Source organism: Egretta garzetta, unplaced genomic scaffold (assembly GCF_000687185.1).
Source record: "Egretta garzetta isolate BGI_Z169 unplaced genomic scaffold, ASM68718v1 scaffold271, whole genome shotgun sequence".
Taxonomy (NCBI): Eukaryota; Metazoa; Chordata; class Aves; order Pelecaniformes; family Ardeidae; genus Egretta; species Egretta garzetta.
The window spans coordinates 1813498-1838506 of record NW_009258669.1 but is presented as its reverse complement, the minus strand read 5'-3'; the positions used below and the strand labels follow the sequence as shown (position 1 = coordinate 1838506).

Here is a 25009-nt window from a genome sequence, read left to right as displayed (position 1 = left end):
AATTCCATTGTTCCTTATGTTATGATTTACACTTACGTCAGGCACATGGTAACATCCCACCTGTTTTTTGCCCCTATGCCAGCAACTTGACAGGCTCTCATTTAACTGACTAGCATAACACAACATTGGAAAGTCCTCGTCTTTGGTTTTCTGTTAAATACAAACCCAGAATTTTGCTGAATTTGAATGCTATAACAGAATCTCGCAGAAGCAGAAACAATATGTGTTAACATTTCGAACTGAAATAAAAATTAAATGGATGATGAATGATGTATATTTGTGTACAACAGTACTTGGAAACATCAAGCTGGCTGGTTGCAACATAAAAGCAAGCATGTGTTGCTACAGCTCACGCATACAGATGACTTTCATGCACACATACCAGGTTTTTTTATGAGATACTCGTCACATGCTGCATTATCTGTCTTTCCACATTAGCAAGTAAGACTAAGCACAATCAGTATCACAGAGACCAAAATGCAAGTAAAACAAACACAATACTTCCATGGTTTCTGCTGTCATAGAAACCTGAAGGGAATGAATTATAAACCTAGTATAATAAAGCAGCCTGTCCAAGAATATTTGGATAGCCAAGCCCAATTTGAAATAAATATGCAGAAAATTTTACTTCTCAAGAATTTTCCAGGACTAACTGCTGCTCTTTCTGCTTGAGAGAAAAAAACTTCAGATAGAATTACAGGAACAAATTCTATAAAATCTTGTATCTGACAAACCAAGGTAATCAGAAAACTCATAAAATGCATCAATTATCCCAGTGACCATTTTATAGTAGTTACTCGTATTATGAAAATTCTTTACTTCCCGTGACTACTATAACCTGTGTTTACCTTGTTCTAGCATAACTGATATCAAATCATTAAGCAGAAGTCTTGACAGTAGAAAAAATACGTTTCAAAAAGTACTGGTATTGTGCCATCAGCACACATTCTTTCTTCACACATGGAGGGGGAAAGAACCCCACTGAAATACCTCTAAAATAGAGGGTGAAAATTTCCATAATTAGGAAAACTGTCACGTAAAATACTTCCAAGCATCAGCTGATATTCCCTTCAGATTTTGCTAATGTGGATCACAGCTCTTACATTGCATTTCATTGTATAAAATTAACCCCTAACCCACCTCCTGTATGTTCTTTTTCCCAGCTTCCCTCACCATGTTTAGGCTGTTGTAAAGAGAAATGTCTGTTCTCTGGTGGCCTCAAGGTAGACTCTAGTCTGTGAAATTTGTGAATTCTGTCTCTGACAAGAATAGTATTGTCCCTCTCATCATGATTTGTGATCTCTCTGGCAAGATCCTTCTTTTGGACTACATTAGCAATCTCAGCTACAAGATCTGATTCTGCCTTTTCTGTAGGGTTATGCTTATGCACATGCACAACATCTTCCCTTTCTCCTAGCAGCTTGGAAAGGAGTGAATAGAAATCACCTGTACAGGAAAGAGAAAAGATAAGAGGAAAGGAGGGAGAAAACAATTATAACAGATCATGTAGTTTTAGAAAGCTTCAGCAAAGTATAATGTAACAAAGTTATTCAAACAGTCATTGTCAAAAGTAGTATAAGAGGGAACTGTTTCAGCCTTGGGAATTGAATGAACCAAGTGTCTGGTATGAAAAGATAATATCAAATCTTTATCAGCTTCAATTTACATACAAATGTCCACTTTTACCTGACACTCTGGCATCAAAAAATCAGATGTTCTTGGGAACAAGGGGGAAAAAAAAAAAAGAAAAAGAAAAAAGTGTGCAAATTTCAGAAAAATAATATTTATAGTGGAATTATGCAGATTTGCCAGGCTACTGCAGACTTATTCTATTTTTATAAAACAAAGAAGTAAAAATTTTACAGTTTTATCAATTTGTTCACTTATAAAGACAACAATAGACAGTCATGATGCATTTCAAAATATATTTCTTTGAAATCTGTCATCACATAAGAAGCTTAGGCTGTAAGAAAATAAACTTTCACATTTGCAGACAGATTCCATAGAGCATACTGTAGAAAGAAGACACAATAGTAAAACAGAGTGATTAATTAAATTTCTGTTTATTTATTTGGTCTGGGTCCTGTCCCTCCTCTTTCTCCAAATAGTAATACCTCTTAGTCACAATATCATCTGGCAATTCAGGGAACAGTATTTTCTCAAGCTGCTTGCTAGCAACACAGTTATCACTATACCTTTCTTAGATACCAACAAGCATTTCAGTAAACTGCACAACCGTAGCTCAAAGCGAACAACCAAAAATTAGGTAGGCAACTTCCAGAATCACAACTTTCTTCAAAATATTCAGACCCCCCAAACAGGTTTTGGTGTAGTCAATGTTAATTCTTTTTGCAGGATTAAGTAAAGTGATGACGTGATGACAAGTATATCCCTCTCTTGGGATTCTCTGCTAACCAACAGGTGCCCAGCTAGCTAGAATTTATTAACCAAATATCTTGGCTGCCTGAAACGACTAGCAGTTCTGTTAAATACAACTGCACCATTTGAATGGACAGAGACATCCAATATGCTTTAAGATTTAATGCAAGTAGGTATATTTCTATTTCATTTTAAGTACAAATCACTCACAATAAAGAATTTGTATTGTTTTATAACAGGCTATAGAACTTTTTAGAAAAGCAAAACTATAACTAACGAAGCTTTCACCAAAAAAATAGCAATCCAGAACCAGAAACCGTCACTTGCAGCCTGGGACAGAGGAAATTAAGTCTTTTGGAAATGACCCTAAGAGGATCTGTCATGTTTATAAACAGTCCTAGTTCAATGACTTTGAGTAGGATTCCATTCCTTGCCCTTGGAAATGAAATATCCCAGATGAAATCTTCTGTCAGAAAACAATTACTGAAGTAACAGGGCCAATTTCAATTAAATGAACAAAGCAAATTAGGTAAGAGAGAAAATTGTTAAGCTATGTAACAAGTACAAATGATCTGCTTGAAATAAAATAGTGAAGCTAGAATGCTTCATAATCCTAATACTGTAATTCAACTAGTCCTACTACTGATTCAGAACAAATCCAAATATTCAAAAAGTATGATATAATAGAAGTTTTGGATACAAATCATATTTATTCTGAGAAAGGTTAGACTTTAATCAGGTTCAGTAGTCTTCACTTAAAACATCCAAGAATCGGTGCTAATGTAGAAACACATCTGGAATTTTCTTTATTTAGGAAACATTTGGTATTAAAATACTCCCCATTGGCCTAAACTGTATTTTTGGACCATTTTAAAGATTAAAAAAAAGTTTATACATACAGATGTTTTGGTTTTACTCATGCCTGGAGACCCACAGATGAGCAAAGCCTACTGACTTCTCTATATGCAATCATTTCAAGTGGAGAGGTCTGAATAGTAAAAGCAGTGTTCTGCCTAACGTAACTGTGAAAACTTCCCCTCAACAAGCAAGCCTGGTGCCATTTTCAACTGCAGACCTTTTTAAAGCAACTTTAGTGATCTTTGCCCAGTTCACTCCTTCCTAGTTCTGCATCAACAGTCTGATGAATTTACTTGTAATTCTGGTCACAAAAAGAACAATATGCTACAGTTTGTATAAAGGTTTCAGACCCCTAACTCACAACTCATACGCTCATTCTATTTGAACAGGGGAGTTTGCCAGCTTCCTTGCTTCAGCCAAAGACATTGTATTCTATCTCTATTGTGCAATGGTTGCCACAGAATAAACAACACACCCTCTAAAACAGATATTGCTTGTTGATTTAAAAACAAAAAAGCGCTTCAGTTTACCTGTCTGAAATTAGCTTCTCTTACTAAAAAAGAACAGAGGAATCCAACTTTAAAACAACAAAAGTCCAGGGAACAATTTTTAGGACAAGGTGCTTTCATAGAAAATTCCAGTGGTCTTGAGGGCAGCTATTAATTAGGGACTGAACTCCCAAGTGCGTTGATCAGTTTTGGTTTTCTAGCACTGAGCCTACGATCATAAGATATACGAGGAACTTTCAAACAGTGGAGTACTGAGTAAGGTGGTTTAGGTACATCACTGTCAGTGGCTATAGATGAGATGTTTTCCTAGCTGAGCTTTTCCTATTAGTTCTTTCATTAAGCAGGGGTGTTGTGACCACAACAGTTAAGAATATTTAGGAACTGTCTGAATGAAAAAGGGTGTGCCTCAGAGACTGGAAGTGGTCTGAAGTGTAGCTGCTCTGAACTGTGATCTTTACCTAAGTAAATCTGTTTGAGAAAATGAATATGAAATCTCTACACCTTAAGTTCAAAAGACATCCATGAAGCCTACATATCTGCCCAGCATCTCCATATACTTGGCACAAAGAGCAGGCTGAAGTCTTCTTTCAATTTCTTGTCATCTTGACACAACTGAGAGAATTTACAAAGCAGAAAAAATGTGTGCAGATGTGAAAGGGAAGAACTGAAGTTTCCCGATTACTCAATGTATGCAATGGTTCCCTAACTCCACACATTGAACTGAGGTTCCTTATTATTTGGGACCAACTTTTTTCAGCTTCATTTGTGATCCCCAGGAATACTCCAATAAATCTGTAAGCAGCATATTTTTAAGAATTGGTTCTGAATTCACTACAGATAACTAGTAAATAGCAGATTCATGTTCTTTCTGATTAAAAATTGCTCTCTGCAAAGCAGTACCCAGCAAACATCAAAGCACCATCTCATGTTGCTGCTTTACAGCTGCCTTGTACTAGCTGGAATAGCTGAAGGATGCTACATGCCTGAAGATACTCAGTGTGAAAGGAACACCAGCAAGATGCACCATGTTATTTGTCTGGTCTTGTTTGAGATGAGACAGCCTGGGCTTTAGAATGCCTAGGTATGACTAGAAGAAGCCATGGGTGAATGAACAACTTGCTCTTGTTGAAATAACTGAAGTCTAGCATTGCAGTCTCAGGGAAGCCGACTGATTGGGTTAGTTTCACTGAGGACACTCACATGCACTTCTCATGTGTAAGCTATCAGGCCATATTCCTCTATGTAGTGCAGTAAAAGATGATTGGCTACAAATAACTAGAGTTTATTCTGTTCTGGAGGAAGTGACAGCTGTCAAGACCAACATCTCCATCTCCAGAATGAAACAATACAAAAGCATATTTCAGTAAGTTTAAACTTAATTATGACGGCAGTTCTACACTAGGAAAATTCTTTTACAGAACAGTGTTTTGAAAAACAGTCATACAAACAAATACAACTGTAATGTTGGCAACCTCATTGCAAACTGTGAGCTCAACCTTACCCGATCTCAGTAAAAGGCCAGATTAGTTTAAGGCAACTCAAACAGCTTAGTATATTGACCACCACGGTCTGGTTAAAATCCCAATGGTGTTGAACTACCCATGTCTAAAACCAGTCCTTTTTTTCAGTGCCAGAGCAGGATTTCCCCGAGCTGCAGTGAGCTGCCGCTGTCCATGGTCCTCACACAGCACACCACCACGCTGCCTGAAGTTCCAGCTCTGTCTGGGTGAAATACCTGGCTTCGGTGCTGCAAGGATCAAGCTGTGCTAGATGGAAAGTTCAGCCACAGTAACCCTGTCCACAGAGTTTGGATGTGTAGCTGTTAAGATACATATGTGCAAACACATTTTAATGCAATTTGGAAAAATGGCGAGAACACCCTGGTGGTGTCTCAGAATTCTCATCTCCAGAATATGTATTTGTGTCCTAATGCCTGTACAGTTTCACTGAGACACTTTAGATAGGCTCCCCAGCCCGCCACTGGCTTTCCAGACTGAACAGGATTTCAAACACAAAGCCACTACTGCAGCCTTCTAACAAAATATCTTACCAGGAAATAACCAGAACTGAAGGATTAAGAGCAAAAATCTAGCAAGCAATCCTCTGTATTGGCAGGGGACCGGCACTGCAAAGTTTATCTGTGTGTTGCTGCAGCTCGGTTGGTGTAAATGCTTGCGCTGAAAGCCTCCTTTTCTTGATCATGTCTGATCTGACATGGAGCCGGTATGTTGGTCCTTCCAAACTCATGTCTCAGTCCTATTATGATTGTAATATGAGACTAGTTTTCATAGCTGACTTTGGGTTTCCTAATTATCTCTGAATAAAATGGAGCGTATTCTGCGACTACATGTTTCTGTCTTATCAGGATGTGCTTCCATTTAGCGTGTTCATCCAGCAATAATAGTCAGGGCTTTGCCTTTTCAGAAGTGCTGAAATCAGGGTCCAAATGATATAACTCCTACTATGACTTTGCATCATCTTAAATCTCAGGTAGTATCTACACAATAAGTTAAGAGTCATACCAGAGAATGTGTACTTCAACTGAAGAACTGTCTTCCTGATGAGGATATGGAAATTTGGCCGCAAGTATCACCTTCAAGACTGTGCCATCGTGAATAAATGCCTTCCAAATAAACATTTATCAAACCCAAAAGTTTAATTTTCTTTGCCTACTTTGGCTCCTACATGAAGCTACTAAGCTCAATCTAACAGGCATACATAAAGTAACACTGGTGGTAAAAAAGAAGCGGAGAAAGACATGGAAAGATATTGCAGAAGTGAACAAAATCTAATGCGTATTTATTTGAAGTGACATTGAATGCAGTTTGACATAATAGGCCAAAACAACTTAAAAAATGGCTTCTAGTCTGCTATTATTTTCAAGCAAATCCTACATAATGATTTAATCTGTTGCTTTGAAGAAAGCATTGGAAAGATGCCTAAGAATTAAAACTTATTAAGTAAGGCTGTTTTCTTTTTGAAGGGTTTCGAGGGGCTGGGAGAAGGAGGCACAGATATGAGGAAGCAAAAAGGGTTAAGCTGTGCTAGATTACTGGCCACCATCACTGTCCCTAAGTGATGCACACTTACAGCATAGCCAAACTGACATGTCTGAAGAACAGGAACTGTATCCGCTGTCAAGGCATTTCTAAGCAGCGTAAAGAGCTAAAAAAGTTGGAAGAAAAGGTTAAAAAATAAAATAATTAGCTGCTTTCTTCTAAGTCTGTATGTCCCTAAGAAGGGCTTTTAATACTATTGCAATGTAAATGAACTTTCTTTGGTTTTAATTAATTTTTTTTTTTTTTTTAATTCAAATGTCAAAATGTTTCAATGTACAAACGTTTTCAGAGCCCAAGCATAGTTTACAAAACCACTTGGTTAAACAAGTTTCTAACTGGGAAAGAGAGTGTTAAAGGTAAGAGAAAGCATGAAAGAAGGTGAAAGAACCTTCACTGAGGGTTACATTTTTTTACAGACGTGTTCTTTGCAACAAATCAGAACCTGAGACTCAACATCCAAGCTGGTTGCAGTTTCCTAATTGCCCTATTATTTCCTTTCCTTCCTGACCAGTAGTAAGTTCGTGACAAGCACTGATCATTTTGTTACAGTAAAATGTGTTCATCAGTCACTCCTAAATGACTAGCAATAAAGACAATGGTTTTATTACATAGGACTTTGCTGTGCTCATTTGGATATATTACAGACATTTGTAATTCAGGCACACAGAATGCCAGTTCTACCTCAAGTTTCTGTTTCATTCACTCCATACTTGTAAATACATTTCTTCTCACAAAATGGCATATATGAGACTATATTTATTAAAGAGTAGTTCTGCTGTCTTCAATTGGTTTCTTTTGGGCATCGTCATGTTTTAGTTTAAAAAAAAATACATTAAAATTATAAGATAGGAAACTATTTTAATAATAATTAAAAAATCATAATTTTGGTGTGTTTTATACTTGTGCTATGACTTCATAATTTCTCTAACTCCTTCTGTACTAACACAATGTCCACTTGCCAATACTTCAGACATGTTAATGATATTATAAGCAGTTTTTGCAGTTGTTCCTAGATAAGTAGTCTTTTACATTACAGAAAATATCTAGGGAAAGTCCCTCCATAATTTTAAGAACCAGAGAACATAAACCAGCTGTCAAACAGTGAAGACTGAAACTTTCAGTTTAAAATGGCTTCTTTCCACGTGTGCTGGTTTTGGATGGGGCAGAGTTAATTCTCTTCATAACAGCTAGTATAGGGCTACATTTTGGATTTTGTGCTGGAAACGGTGTTGATAACACAGAGTCAAGGCCTCTTCAGCTGACCCCAACTGCCCAAAGGGATATTCCACACCGTATGACACCATGCTCAACATATAAATCTGGGGGAAGAAGGAAGGAAGGGGGGGCATTCAGAGTCACGGCATTTTGTCTTCCCAAGTAATTGTTAATGTGTGACAGAGCCCTGCTTTCCTGGAGATGGCTGAACACCCGCCTGCCGGTGGGAAACAGTGAATGAATTCCTTCCTTTGCTTTCGTTGCACATGTGGCTGTTGCTTTACCTATTAGATTGTCTTTATCTCAACTCAGGAGCTTTCTCACATTTACTCTTCTGATTCTCTCCCCCATCCCACCAGTGTGGTGCTCACTTGCTGTCTGGATTAAACCATGACAATGCTTATTATATCCTTTTCCTGCTTAGGTATGCAACCTATACCAATTGCAATTTTTTTGCTTAGATCTGATGTTCCTTTCTTTACTGCGCTGAAGATGCTTTTGTAAATATTATGAATAGCCTTATTCTAACGAAATCAAAGGCTCATCTTTTATTTACAACTTCAAGCAGGATCTTTCAGTATTGAAACAACAAGCAAGTCCTCTGCAATTTTGAATCGTCCTAATTATACTTCTCTAACTGTAAATATTGTTCTTCCGATGTTTAATTCAATCACCCTCCTGTTATTTTTGTACTCCATTTAAGGGACCTCATATAATATATGAGCACCAAACATGCACCCCAAGCCTGTGAACATCTAAAGATTTTCTCATATGTCTGGTCTTAATCTAAAAATGTCTCTAATACTTCATTCTAGGCATCCCACCTAAATACTGGGAAGTGAATTTGTCTTCTGTTTCAAGCCTCATCCTTCCTCCATCAATCTAAGAAATTTTAACCACCTACCAAATTGAACTGCTCTCTTTTAAAACCACACACAAACTAGCAAAGGTAAATTATGAAAACATTGTTTTAGAAAGGAATGTCACTTATGGCTACATGCGCTGACACAAAAATACACCACATCTTATCGGTTGACTCTGCTGCCGTAGACTTCCACATAATACTATCACAGAAATACATTACTTCATCACCTGAAAAATCAAGGACCTGCCTGCATGCTGACTCTTCTTTCCTATTGCTTTCAACACCTATTCTGCAAGAAATTGCAGGCCTCCCTTCTCATTTACCCCTCCCCCCCCCCTTTTTTTTAAGAAGAAAACAAGAGTGGTGAGGCAGAAAGAGGAGGAGCTATACCTCCTCCTCTCACTTAATCAGAATTTTCTATCCCAGATACAAAAAGCTTTGTTCAGTAGATCTTTATTGTAATGAGCTTTTCACAGACATGCACAAGTAAACAGCAAAGTATGGAACACTGAACAGACATTTCAGTTCCTCAACTCAGAGGTTCATCTACAACCTAGCAAAAAGTTTCCAGCAGTGTAACAAAAATGTTGTGCAGAAGTTTTAACCTCTGTGTGCGTGTGTGCACTCACATGTAAATATAGCTTATAACAACTGAAAATAATTAAAAGATTTGTTAGGCATCCAACACATAATAAATGTAATAAATGAAGTGTAATCTTCATTCAGCCCCCATTTTGTATGGATGATGGTGTTGATTTTCTTTACAAAGAGACCTCCTCACACAATCAATGGGTCATCATTTCTATTTAACCTCATTCAAAGAATCCCCATCTAACCACTCCTGAACAAGTATTTTAACTGAATAGAAAGAATTCTCTTAACATTTCTATTCCATCATCTCTGTTTATGAAACACTGACTTACACTAAATGACTTCATTATCACAGCCTGGCCTATGAAATTAAGGTCCATAATTACTGCTTCTTTTCTAGAGATTACAGCCAGAACTGTCATTTAGCATCCATTCATTTTGGTTGTCCATGTAGAAACATCTCAAAATGTGATTTTACAGGGTACTTGCACTGTATTTCACATTCAATTTCAGGAGGAGCTGTGTATATGCAAGACTTAGCTTCAGTTGTTTTGCCCATCCTCAAAGACTAGGAAAACAGATCAGGAAATCAGATTTTGCAAAGGTACCCAGCTACCTAGAACCATTCAGCAACTCTTATCAGACTCTAAAGTAAAACACGCTTTCATCAGAGAGCATCAGATTGCCTTAGACCATGAAGTCATATTCTGTTCTTTATGCTGGCCTCTACTTCACTCACTATACATATTCTAATCTCTAAAACGGCACAGTAGAAGTTCAGTGAGGTGTTCTATGCAACCTATCTCACCACCAGGACAGCACTTCTATGATTGCAGACTTGAAGCCCAACTTTAAAAAAGCCAACTTCTGAATGCTAGACTGAAGCTGTAATATTATTTTAAATGTAGAAGGTTTAATGGGATTTCAGTTAAAAGAGCCGTGAAAAAAGGACCTCAGATGAGTCTAGCTGGGACATTCAAAACCAGAGATCTTAAGTTCACTTGTATTGAACTCCACCATCTGAGCTCCTTCATTCAGCCCTCAATAACTTGTGCTCATGGTAGTCAAGAAATAATGGTGGATAAGGGGAAAAAAAAAAAAAATGTATTGGCAGTGCAACTGAACAATACCAAGAGCCAAAGAATTAACTTTAACTCTCACTTCAGATTCTACCATCAGAGGCAAAAATATACAAGTTACTTTTTCAGTCCTAACTTCTAAATTCCCTGAGCCAGACACAAGCAAAAATGTACTTTTTAAAGTGTCACAGTAAGCATTACTAGCAGAAGTAAGATGAAAATCCCATCTCTTTTCTCTCCCATGTACGTGTAAGTATTGTATACATGTGTACAGAGATGTCCTTCTAAAACAAAAAAATCAAGTCTAATTTTTGGTTTATAAACTGCAAGTGAATTTTCAGTTCTAGTCAGCCTTGCATTTTTTTTTTAAACCATTTAAACATAATTATATTGGCTTCACAAGGAAAAGAAATTGCCCTTTCTCCTTCAAAAGAAAGTTTGTGATTACATCTAATGCACATAAAATGAGGTATCAAATCATGAGCCACAAGTCAAGAAACCATCACCTGTATATTCCTTCCTTGTTATTAAGAAACTGCTCCTGCTAGTGTGTCTATACACAGCTTTCAGGTACAGCAGCAGCTGACTTTCTTGATAGTAAAGGCTGCTTTACTGCATGCATCCCAAAACAAACCTAAACTGTATTATTTTATGCCACAGACTACAGCCAGCAAAGTGTTGAAGAAACAGAATGAAAAACATTCAGGCCTTTTTTCCACAGGGAAAGAAGGCATATCTAGCAGACATGGTGAATGCTATGAACAGAAAATAGGCTTCTTCAGTAGTGTATCTACTGAGTACAATTTAATCAAACTTCTGTTGATGAACAAAAAACCCCTGTAAATAATATTTGTTTTGCTAGGGACTTTGTGCTTCAGAAGGAACAGGAAAGTCTCCAATATGCACAAATGTATAAATCAATTGCATTTCCTACAATAATTAACTTCCTATGAACAGTTTATCTTCACCAAACAGTGACATTGCTGTTTTGGAAAAAAATATAATGAAGTCACTTTCATTAACGTAAGTTCAGTTCAATTTTAACACTACAGGGACTTAGCTTTGTCTTCATGGTGCGTGGTGGTTCACTTTGTGATGGTTACTACTTATTTCAATATATTTACCTTGTTTATTAATGTGCTTCTGATGAGTTAAGGTGATGAAATTGAAAATTTAACATAAAGGCAATGATAACTCCTGGAGGTGCCAACATAATGAACTGTCTGCATGTAGCAGGAAGCACATCTTCTAAATTATGTCCAGGCAATCATGTGATATACACATTAGTAGCAGGCAGATACTTTCACATGGCAAGCTTTTTTGGTTTCCCCTTTTGAGGCAAATGTTCAGACTTAATACTAGTCACATCAAAATTTGTCTCTCTGACCATGCCTCTACCCCACAGATTTGTAAGTATCTGCAGGGCAACATAACAATTTAACAACTATTTCAGTTTTAGTGAAGTAACAGCATTTACTTCAGTTACCTGAAACTAAGGAGGGTAAAGTGAAGTTGCTACAGCATAGCATAATGAGTCATCGAAAGCCATGCAAGATAAAACACAGAATTATGGAAAAATCACTGAAATACTATCGTCAGAGTAAATCAAAGGTTGAATTTATACAGCAATGGCTCAGCAGCAATAAAACTAATCAAAGCCTGACTTTTGGTGGATCTGTGTTTTGTAGATAAGCTTATCATATAGAGTACGTCATGCCAGACCATAGAGCAAAAAAATTTATGTTATAACCTTTACCTCAGTGAAAGTATGTATTTCCTTCTGTGCAGCTTAGGGGTCCACTGCCCACTCCCTCCAAAATGTAGAATTTTTCTGTCGTTAACACCTTGTTCAAATTTAGTTGATATTGGCTAACCCACTAAAGTTACTTGAGGAGGTGGACAAATTGGCAACACAATGACATAAAACCACTTTGCCCCACAAAGCCAGACTACAATTTGTATGTGATTTTTATCAGCACATTTTAACAGACCACTTTCAGCTCCTGGTTTTGCCAGTGGATCTTACCAGGCACTAATGCGCTTGTAGGCCCCAAACCCACTTTCTAGAACAGCCACTCAACTTTCCTTCTTTGGAGACAAAAATAACACCAAACCTGACCTGATTTTCCCTTTTTTTGTTTTTGTTTTTGTTTTGCTTACACACACATAATTCAACTGAAGTTAGAGCTGTTATGAATGTAAAATTGAAGCTAGGCTCCTGTAAATGGTGGGAGAATTTATCTTAAACTAACAATTAAGAACATGAAACAAAATTCTCTCATGGTAACTACTGTGTTTTGATATTTCACATCATGAACCCAACTAATTTCAAATGGACAAAACAATGCAGTGCGTTTCCATAGAAACATGTTAGATGAGGATGTATACTAAATAGTGGTCTCCGCAAATGAGACTGCATTGCAGAAATGTGGCTTTGAAATGCATTTCAAAGACAAATGAAAGAGATTTTAAAAACAGAACCTTGTTTCAACATTTTGCTTCAAACATTAACAAATTCAATAAAACACACAGATAACAAGATCCTTGGCCAAATGCAAATGTGCTTATTAGTAACATAAAGGTGAAGCAGCTTGTCAGCATAAATCTTGATATAAATTTGTAAGCAGCTAGCTCATTTTGCTCCAGAATAGGCTTAAAAAACTAGAATTGTATTTATTTCTAAAATAATCCATCTTGAATTGACTAAATTTCAGATATGGAACTGTAAATATTGTCTCTAGTAGTTTAAAGTACTTTCACTCAAGATGCTTGTACACTCTAGAAGCTCTTTTTTGTGTAACTGGAACTTAATTATTTGCGTTTACTCTGCAAAGTGGCAGAGTATATAGAAAATCTACCCCCTTTGGGAGATGTTTTCAAAAACGATAAACACTTTACTCTCATTAAAGGCAAAAGGAAATACGTCTTCAGTTTATTTAGTCCTTGAAACTCAACATTGTTCAATGAAAACAGTAGGAAACTGTAGCTGATGAGGTCTTCTCCTTAGTATCAAGAAAAATCTTGATACTAAACCAATACTTATCGAATAACATATGATCCAGAAGAAATTTAAAGTACAGCCTTACTTTAATATATCTCTAACACATAAATAACATTCAGCATATTTCTAGAAGCTTTGTAACAGTCATGGATTTTTTTCCTGCAACTAAGTACTCCACACATTTTTGCACGAGTTGTCAGGCGTATATGCAGACATACACAAATGTAGCAAAAAATAACTCAGTATAAACATTAGTTGCACTCAACCCATATTGAAGTATAAGAACATATTATTCCCTAATACATACATAGTAATACAAACTGAGAAACAGGCTAAGAGCTAATAGCAGATAGTTACATACAGAATATAGAACAGTTCTATACTATAGGATTAATTCTTGGTTTCCATTCTTTAGGACTGCACGTACAGATAAATTACAACCTTCTTTAGCAAATTAAACCAAGAAGAGGAAAACTAATGAGATTAAAATGAACTAATAAATTTTACCTACAAGGCTCGTGATCAGTGGTAGACCAATTTTTAAAATTAATTCTTATATAGCAATCATATTAGCTGTACAGAACATTGCAAATTGCATCAATTAAAGATAAACAGATTAAAAACTTCATAACTTGTTAACAATCAGGATATAATTTATCAGTGTGTTACATTAGTGAGTCCTTTACTTGACATAGAAACAAACAAGTACATACCCTGATCCAAAATCTCTTCCTCCTCTTTTTTGGCCTGCTGCAGCAAAGAACTTTTATCAGTATCCTTGGTTTCTGAAAAATGGATTTAGGATATGATGTTAACCTCTGTGTGTAAATGAAATTGAGTGTTTTCCTGCTGGGGGAAAAAGCCCTTCTGAATTGCACATTTGGTATTTTTATCTGTCTATTGTAGTTGTACTAAACAGTGCAGCAGTAGAACAACTGGCATAAAAAAATTACAATTTGTACTTTGCTACACTGACATACCAGTCAGATTAATTCTGGATAGTATTGCTGGTGCAACTTATATGCCTACTAGTGTCCAATATAAACAGTTGATTCCTTCCATAACAAGGCAGTGGGATCCAGAAAACTATGAAAATGTTATGATTCAATTTTGTAGGAAACAGATAGAAGATAAAGCAAATGTTAAGAAACTGTTACTATGAAGTGCTGATATTTGGCATAGGAAAGAGGTCGATCTTTTGGGAACACAGCTAATGTAGCTACAAAAATATATTGGAAATTGAAAGATGACAATAGGAAGAAATGGACAAAAGACTATGGCAGACATTTCCACCAAAACCAGGAGAATAATCCCATGACAGTCTATAATTAGCGACTTGAATTTTATTCAGAATTGCATTTCCTTTTTATAAAAATTTAGCTTATCAAAGCAACACAAACACATCAGTGAGCACAAAAATACTTGAATTAAAATGGATTACAAGTTTTTTTCACCTTCATGATGTCCATGCGTCATCCTTAGCATATCAGACTTGACTGGAATAGGAATGTTTGCCTCCTGCGGTATATTTCTGAACATCTCAGGGTTTGCATTCTGTGTGCAGGTCATATACGAGACAGCATGCTTGGCTTCCATATAGTACATAATGTAAAAATTGCACATTTCATCATTGGCTGTTCCCCTACACAGCACAGAAAAGATGTGGCAGTTAGGAAAAAAAAAAGCTGAATATAGCTGTTTATCAATTCACTGAACTTCTTTAACAAAATATTAAAAAGTTGCAATGAAATCTTCAGAAGTTGCACACTAAAATATTTAATAGCTTCATTGCAGTGAATATGAAAAGTTTCTTTCAGTTTGTACTAGAGAATACCACTTTGCACAAACTCCCCAGGTATCTCAGAAATTCTTAACAATTTGGGTTTTATTCTACTGAAAATTGCATCAACTATTTAAACTGCTCTTCATTCCCTGGTATACTCTTCATAGCTCCCAGTGTGTCATCAACTATGCACATGTTCTGATGAAGTAAGAAATAACTGTATCATTCATGTGTACCATTCATACACTTCTCTGTCAATCTGGGGCAAGCCTAATTTAAAATCATTGCGAATAACAACTATGTTTCATTTCAGAATGGAATGACAGGTTTTTTCCCCCCCCGTATTCAAGTGCATTCATTTATTGGCCAATCACTCTGGTTCTAATGCAGCAAAACTTAATTTCATTACATATTAAGACACCATAAATATCTCTTAAATAGCCCCTGCCATCTTGAGAATAACTTGATCACAAGCTTCCATAAGGAAAACATGAGTGCAAGAGGAATGATTAAACACCAGCAGAATTCAGTTCTTTGATAAATGTTGTGCATGTACTTGAAGCAGAAGAGGCTCTTCTGTACTGCTACATAATCCTGTCTTCAATAGAAAAAAAACCAGCTGGTACGAGAAATAATTTTTTCTGAAAAATATTACTTTTTGAAGCAGACAATACAGGGCCTCTTTGCAACTGTGATCTGTTTCTGTTTTTTTTTTTCCTCTGCCATATAGGTTGATGTCTTTTATTTATAGCTACAATCCTGACAATGGAATAAGCTAGGACTTATAAAGAAAGGTTCACAAAATAAAGGGTTGTACATTAATATTTTTTAATTAGCTTTCACAATTAACCAGTGAGCTACACTCATAAAAAGATATGGGGGTGGGCCTATTAGTGGTTTGCAAAAGACGTCAGCACTGACTTTTCCAGCAGCATCCTGCAGCATTCATTTATTCACCATAGCAACAATAATGACACCAGCCGGAGGGGAGACAGAGGGAACATGGGAGAAGAGACTGTTTCAAAAGGGGAATCTGTATTTTTCCATGCATTGAAAATTTAGCATCCCTTGGAGACCACAAAAATCAGACTCTGGCTTGGCAAGCTCTGCTTAAGCTTTTAGAAAGCATTAACTTCACTGTTGGACTCCCAATATCTGTCACTATAATTGCCTCCTCTTTAAAACCCCAGTAGAAAAGGGGACGTGGAACCCACACAAACTCTGGTTCACCTGACACCTCACTGCCTATAAACATTTCAAAGTTGATGATTTTAAATATTTACTGGCAAAAAAAAACAAAAACAAAAACACAACAAACCCCGAACTCTTGTCAACAAGTTTTAATAAACTCACAGAAAACCCAGAATCCTTCCATCAAATATTTGAACTCCTGAGAAACCCTGTTTTGTGAATGATTTTAATGAGTAGAAATGCTGATGCACAAATTAAAAAGAAATAAAATAATAAAAAAAATCCTGTTAAATGCCTTCACACCACTTCCACAGATATCCAGATTTCGGCATATTAACAGTACACAGTGAAGCATGATGAAACAGAGCATTTAGCATCAAAAAGCAAGATAATGCAGTTAAAGAACTTAATACTTAATTCTTAAATACTGAATGGGAATGTTTTGCTACAGGCACATAAACCTCTTGACTGGTACAATACCAACATATTTTGAAAGGGAAAGATACCAGTTGCACTGTTTTCTGTCTGTTAAAGAGTTTTAAACATAGTTATCTGAATCATTAAGTTATCTGTTATAAAAATGCAGTGGCTGCTTGCATGGAGTACTTACTGGTCTGCAGCAAAAATTAGAAGAGATCTGGTTTTATAAATAAGGAATAGCTGATGTCCTTCTAATGTGACGAAGGATAATTCAACCCTTTAATTTGCAAAAGTTTGAGCTTCAGGAGAAAACCAGTTTATTAAACTTTTGAAGGGATGACTCCTGCCTCACCTCTTTACACCTGAGACATTAAGACTGTGCTTGTGGAATTACCCTGCACTTGTAAGTAAGTCAGCTGCACAAGCAAAGTCAGGTTTCACTTCTGAATCTTGGTTTGCCAAATTCTACACATTTAAGAGGCATGCCTCAATACCTAATTTAATTCCTCAGACTAGGAGAAAGCATCTCAGAAGCAGGATGAAGAAGGTTAGTGTGAACCACAGGGGTCATGAGATAATGTAAGGTAATGGAAAGCAGTTAGTGTAACTAAAGAAAAACATGAAAAAAACCCAAGACCAAATGTGTAAAGAAACAAACAGCACAGTAAGGAAGGGATAAAAAAATAAAAATTAAAAAAAAAAAATCTATCCTCCCCAAGTTAGATACTAAGAAATAAAGTTGGTCAAAAATGACAATTCATACACAAGGGACTAGTTCACTATCACAGAAATTATTACACTGTTAAGAAAGTACAACATTGAGAATATGTCATGTTTTAACTACAGTTAGTATTTATTATGAATAGTTAAGCTTTAGCTGATCAGCTTTGGAAAGGCAAAGAGACAAAGTGAACTCTTAAGTTTGTTTTAACACTGCCTTATATGTATATTATAGATAAATCATATAAGGAATTTAAGATCTTTTTTTCAGCTAGTTTAAGAAAAAACAAAAACACAGGCAGAAAATTAAATATAGAGATTGGGAAAGTGAACATGAAGACTTGACCTGATCCTTTTCAGATCTGTATTATTTCACAGCTTTCCTTTCACGTTTGCATTTCCCGTTTCTTCAGTATTTATATTTGGAACTCAAAGGTTCTTTTGAACTAACAAGTCATTCTGAATAGGGGCAAGACAACTGCAACATCAGGGCAACATCTTCCAAGATTTAAACAAATTTAACTTAATTTAATTTATTTTAGCTGTGTATCTTTCCATATACCCAGCATTGCTGTGAATGCATTCCTTTTCATCCACTCTTTTCATATTATGGCGGTAAGTATTTTCCAACCATAGATATTTCCATATTATGGATCAGCTTTTGTGTAATAGTTTAAATATTTGTTTAAAATGCTTCTGCATTGTTTATCAAAATTCACAGGTAGAAATTATGTAATAAAAATGTAAAGGTCTGCTTGTTTCTTTAATTTCTGTTCCTATTACTTCCCTATTCAAAGCATATTAGTACATTGAAAGAAAGACCATAATTGTCTTAGGACTGTTTCTTAACTGTAAGAATTATTCAACAAATAGTAACTACTTTGGGGAATGTTACAGAAAAGTGACAAACTTTTAGAGCTTGTGAAAAAATGGTCTACAGTTAAATTAAAGTTTTGGATATACTTTTCTTAATGTTATGGCTTTTGAAAAAACCTTAGACAATTCATTTTGCTTCAGCTGCTACTCATCAGTATTTTAACTATGCACTGAAAGTGACCAATTTGTGTTGAATCCTTAACCCTCTACTGACATACAATCTTGGGGCGCTCAATGCACTAACCTCATTCCTTGGGGTGCTGCAGCATATACTTCTGGAATGGAGATATTTTCTGCAGGGTATCTTCATACCTCTACATGTGCAGCAAATTATGGTTCAAAGAACTGGAGCCAGTTAAGGGAATATTCATATTACATCTATTTTTACAGCTATATTTGTCAACTTGATCTTACAGAGCTCTGTCTGTCATCTTTGGCTGAACAGCATCACTGAAACAGTTCAGATTTTCCCATTTATCATTACTACTCATTTATATTTTCATTATCTTTCATAAAAGTCTGTATATTTTATATTGAAAAAAAGTAACTGGTACATTATTCTGAACTTTTAAGGTTAGATTTTACGATGGGTCAAAACTTATGAGAATTTTATAAGCTTCCGTAAGTTTTCTTTCTGAAACAATGAACTGAAACTGTGAGGCTTCATTATTTTGTTTTGAACAGTCAGTAAGTTCAACTTATTAAAAATTACAATTCTAAAATTGATATTTTGAATCCTTCTCTATGTGCAGAGAAGCCCAACATCTGAGTAAGGTGTTTGACAGCATAGTTTCACCTGAGAAATGTTCTGAACAATTCCAGCAAAGTGGTTATTCACACAAGTAAAGGTAATGAACATTACGTAGAATTTAGCAGACTAGACAGGAAAACAGACCATTCTAGCAGAAATTAACAGTTTGTTAGAATTCTGTTGGAAGACGACATGAAACAAATACATTTCTACACATAACCAATACCAGTTAAGAAATGGAGCAAATAAAAGAAAATTTACCCTATATGTGTCTCTGTAGTTCTGCCTTCACCACTGAACACACATCTAGCTGCTAGGATATCATCATAGCTAACATCTACAGGATGTTCTACTGGATAGAATGCCTGAAAGATAGGATGATTATGTCAATACACACACATGTGAGAATGACAGTGCTACACATCTAGAAAGTAATTTCAGAATGGGTTTTGCATCATAATGTAATCATGGTAGTACTTGGCAGTATTCGCTTTCAGCAGCACAACACGTACCAACGGAAACACCGTGACACAAATCTGTGGGTACGTGATTGTTAATTCAGCTTCTCAGATATAAATTAAGATAATTAGAATTTACAGTTAGAATTAAAAAACTAACCAACCTGTGGTAGTTGTGGACTCTGTCTACCAATCAATGTCCACTGACCATTTCTCACTCTGTATCCACTCACTACTTTACCTGTAACATACCAATATGTATGTAAACATGAGACATACTTCCAAAAAAATACGTTGTAGTGTCAGCATTTTTCTGTTAAATATTTGATATTCCTATGGTGCAATAAAACTCTTACCTAGTCTGTGTGTATGAACTCTGTAGGCAAAAAGATGCATTGGAAACCTTTTGTAATGGCAGGCAATGTCTGCATCAACCACTGTTAAAATATGATGGCAATAAACAAAGAAAAACACATTAATTATCAGAGAAAAGTTATGCTGCTGTACTTCATTCAGTGTGAAAGTGGTTTACAAAAGGTATACCTACACCGGACAAGAGAGAATTTCAAAAGATACTGGATAATATCTTATATTTCTGCAGTGTCTATCTGTAAAGAAAAACTAATAAAATACAGTACAAGTAGCTTGAAAATTCCATTCTGTGATGATGTACATTAAAATGGGGCTGAAACTCAGTAGCATTTTTTCCAGTGTATGCTACTACTATTTAACAAACAGTTAAAGTAACACAGTTGCTTACAGACTATGCTGAGGGACACAAAATAAAGATAGCTATGGTAAATAGTCTACTCAGGAGAAAATTAAAAGAAAATGAAGGCTTGATTTTAAGATCTTACAGGCCCAGTCTTAAAGACTGAGGTTAGATGCAGACTTTGGCAGACAGTTGAAGTTAGTCGAGCATTTGACCACCTGTAAATGGGACAAATAGTGTTCTCAGATAACTAATTTAAAATTCTGGTATAGCATAGGAAAACGTAAGGTCAGTGTTCAACTTCCTTAAAATGGAACATTCCATGCTAGCCTGAAGAAATGATATTGGGACTATCCAAGCTGAGTTTCAGATAAAATCCACTGAGTAGGATTCTGAATAGAAACTATTTGGAAACTTTCTTTTACAATGTTTTTTCAGCATTTTGACCTTTTAAACAACTAGGAACATTGGAATAAAACTTTTAAAGGGCAGCTACTTACTGGTAGAAATTCACTTATTAAAACTGAACTCTTAGTAAATCATGAATAGCATGAATGAGAAGTGCAGATGAAGATGAGTTCAAAAAATTTTACCTTTTTTGGGGAGAGGAGGAAGGGATAAGAAAATAGGTAGGGCTTTCTTGGTAAAATATTAAGCCAAAAATAAGCAAAATAAATACTCTTAAGAATCTTAGAAATTTCAGTACTGCACAGGCCATTATTCGTTTGTACATCATTGTTTTCTACAACATTGATCACCTTTGCAGATGTAGTCATTGGAAAATATGATACACTTTTAAAATTGTATCTATTTTTTAATCATTTTTTTATTAAGCTGTTAATTTGTCCATCTACAATTCAGCATATCTCCACTAAATTTTTTTCCGCAATGAGCATTAAAAATGAATCAGCTGCTGAAATTATATAATCACTTTGTAGAATTACAACTCACCTTTCTCGCCTGGTGGTATTACAGTGTTCACAGACATCATAAGATACATTCCAGCAATCAAAGGCTGCCTGCAATTCAAAACCCAAGCGCTGATAAACAAGTCCTTTGCAAAACCCGACTGCAAGTGACACAATATGCAATACCATTTAACACCACTAATTTCTAAATATCGCTTTATATCTGAAACTGGTCTGCTGAGAAAGAAGTACACAGCACTTTCCTTTCCCTCCTTTTTTTTCACATTGAGCTACAATCTTTAAAGCATCTTCCACAAAGTATATGAAAGAGGACAAAATGATCATCTACATAACTGCTGTCCTTGTCACAGATTTCTAAGTATGAAGCCCTTAAACTGGATTAACTCAATACTGATGGCATGGCTTCATCAAGTTTCTTAGCAGAAATGAAAATTTTTGCCAACAGATGACAGATGGCTTCAAAATTCTTAATATTGTGAAGTATGTATTGTTTTTATCTCACATCTTTTCAAAGGAATCTAAAGGAGGGGTTTTCATGTCTTCTGTTCTGATGAAAAAAAATGTAATAGGCGAGTATTTTTAAAGTCACTTACTTTTGCTGTGTCAGATGTAAAGTTACACCAGAGCAGTCCTTGTGTTTATCTGTACAAATCACAAAACAGTTTAATCATTAGCAACTGAACCCATGTGAAATTATTACACAGTAATAACATTCTTCTGCTGTACAGAAAATACCAGAAGCAAAGTAAGTTTTAATCTTACTGTTTGCAGTAAAACTTTCATACTGTGGAAACATTACTCAACTCTAGTTACTCAGCCAGTTACTGCCACTGTATCACCCACACTTTCTCTGATCTCTAAAACAGCCAAATAAACAGTAAGTTGTAGAAAATAGAGATTTTCAGTATAGTAACATACATTCTTATATATAATTTTTATGCAAACATGCATGTTTGTACGGATAAATAGTAGGCACTGAAAAATTAATCTAAACTCTTAGATAAAAATTCTCCAACTTAAAGGACAGTTTTTAGAACACACTTAAAATACAGTCTTCAATTTTTTTTTAAAGTTACTTCTTATAAATGAAAGAAAAAAATATCTTTTCATAAATACATTCATCACATGGCAAGTGGTGAATGGCAGGGGGTGGCAGAGAGAGAAGTAATGAAACAGGAAGACAAGGCTGAAGGAGAGAGAGAAGGGACAGGACCAAATAGAAGCTTAAGTTAGAGTAGGTAAGGGAAAAGTAAAAAGTCAAGATATGGCCAGCACAGATTAAAGATGGAAAGAAAAACGGAAGTTATGCCATGCCAGAATAAGCACTAGTTTTCAATTACTGATAACTGATGTTGCTTCCAAATGGCCAAGTCATGAATCCAAAAGCACCAGAAAGACTAAACTATTAGGACAAAAGTAGGGGAATGGCAAGAAAACATTCAAGTGAAAGAGAAATTAAATTATTTTTCCATGGTTTTAGAAAAAGTTCAAGATATGTATCATTCTCCTCTACTCTTCACTGTAGGAAGTTTCACTTACAATTATCAATACTTCTATGTTGGCTGTAAAGGTCTTTGTGAAGTCTCTTTTGCCCCACCTTTCTCATCTCAAACTGTAATTTTTTTACTAAATTTTTAGCTATTCATATAACACAGGGGATGCTGCAGAACTCAGTTTTAATAAGTTTAACATTGTTAGAAAGTTTGCACTATATCAATTTTAATGGAAGCTGGGAAATGCTTACTTCCTCCCAGAATATTTTACTTTATTACTTAAAGTAATAAAATTTAAAATTTAAAAAATTAAAATGCAATTGGTAGTTTTGTGCCTCAGTTTTGCAGTTTGCATTTGAAAACATCACGATCCCATCTTTTACATACTGCTGAAAAACTATCCCAAAACAATAAAACCAAACGTGTCATATGCCAAACATGAGCCATGTTTGAAAAATCTAACCTTTATTACGTCATAGCGTCTCTTTTAAAAATAGCGCATCAGAACGAGGGAAACTACTCCAGTATCTTTCAATTTGCCAATATTAAAGAGTTGTCACACTATTTAAATTTTCAGAGTATTGAAAAAGATCTCATTCCGTATTTTCACCTAGAATAAGCAATTTAAAAATTAACTGGACAAAGGGAAAGTTATTAATGCTACTATACAAGGCAATTCTATTAATCAGTATTGGGAGAAACATAAATCAACTTCTGGCACAAGAATCTGATCTGCAGTGCTCTGCATTGAGAGTAAAATAATGGATGGATACATTGCTCTAGACTTTTAAGGAATTCCTACGCTAAATATTTTTCTAACAACTACAGAGGTATGCTGTAAACACTATTTCCTTGCTTCTCCTTCCCTACAGCTCTCCTCCTTTAAACACTGAAATCTGTTGAACCCTCCATGCAAGAACGCTGACTGCAGTGAGGCCAACCTGGTTCCTGGTGCAAACCCTTTTTGAGCTTTGCTGTGTGACCCAAGCAAAAATATCCTTAAAGAATGCACAAACCAAATAAAATCTTAAAGTCTCCTTTCCAGTCCATCTGTCCAGCTTATCTAACTACTTTGATTTCTTCGTTTCAGCTATTCAGCAAATATGCACTGCTCTGGGACAAAGCAGTTACTAGTTACTATTCGCCATGTGGCAAAGACTGGAAAATGCATTTTTATATACCTCAGAAACAGGCTTAAATCAAAGCCAATTGTCCATGCAGAGTTTCCAACTCATATGGGACAAGAAACTGTGCTTATAACTGCCTTTTGCGTGTTGTGCAAATATAACACAATCATACTAAATATTACCTGCTTTTATTTACCTATGTCAAACAAAATCAATGGTGCATATTAAAGCCTAACACTGGCTTCAGATTTTAAATACATCATTTGTTTTAAAAATTGTACATGACAACTTCGTAATGGCAATTCAAAGTTTAACTGCCAATAAACATTTAAATTAGTTAAAAAGAATCACCTATGCTTTTCCTGTTAATATCTCAAATACTAGAAATACTCAGTTTGTCAAATGAAACACTCATAGCTGGGGAGAACTCAAATTATCCTAAACAGAAATGCTCTCTTTCTGCAGGCTGATCTTGATAAAACTTCCAATGGGAGTCTGACAGGCTTCCTGCCAGTCTGTCTACCCAGACCTACAATCCTCAACTCTTCTGTTACAAATATGATAATTTGCCATAGAAGTTGAGATTTCTAGGGCTTCCTAGATATTTAAAATTCTTTTTTCACTCATAGAAAAATAAACACTTTTCAAAACCTGTTTTCTTTGCATTCTGGGTACATGGATTATAAATTACAGAGAACACTGTTCAAGCTATTTATTCCATTTCTTTGCTGTATTTCTAATATTTAATAGGAACAGTATAGCACTCATACATGGCTACTAGAATACTTAAAAGCTTTCACTGTAACCGAGTGGTGCTTTTTGTGACTCTCCAAACCCCTTGTTATTTCAAAGTCAGCCCTTTGATTTGTACCAGAATCTCCACATATGGTCTCAGAATTGGCTTTGTGTCATTAAAGGTAAGAAGTAGCCTCAAAGCTGGAACACAACCTCTGAGCAAGGCAATTGCAAAGCTAATGCCCCCTGGGAAGTAAC

The 25009-nt window shown here is 35.7% G+C and overlaps 1 protein-coding gene across 3 annotated transcripts in view; it reads right to left on the bottom strand.

Moving 5' to 3' along the window:
• Positions 1-25009, bottom strand: part of PAM (peptidylglycine alpha-amidating monooxygenase) — a 77490-nt gene that overhangs the window by 22416 nt on the left and 30065 nt on the right. For all 3 annotated transcript variants that reach the window (XM_035888492.1, XM_035888493.1, XM_009648667.2), the window contains exons 7-13: positions 21990-22038; positions 21419-21486; positions 20112-20192; positions 19920-19996; positions 19559-19662; positions 15011-15198; positions 14270-14341 (exon numbers count right to left, since the gene is read on the bottom strand). In XM_035888492.1, coding sequence (XP_035744385.1) covers positions 14270-14341; positions 15011-15198; positions 19559-19662; positions 19920-19996; positions 20112-20192; positions 21419-21486; positions 21990-22038 — 639 coding nt within the window. The remainder of the gene's footprint in view (positions 1-14269; positions 14342-15010; positions 15199-19558; positions 19663-19919; positions 19997-20111; positions 20193-21418; positions 21487-21989; positions 22039-25009) is intronic.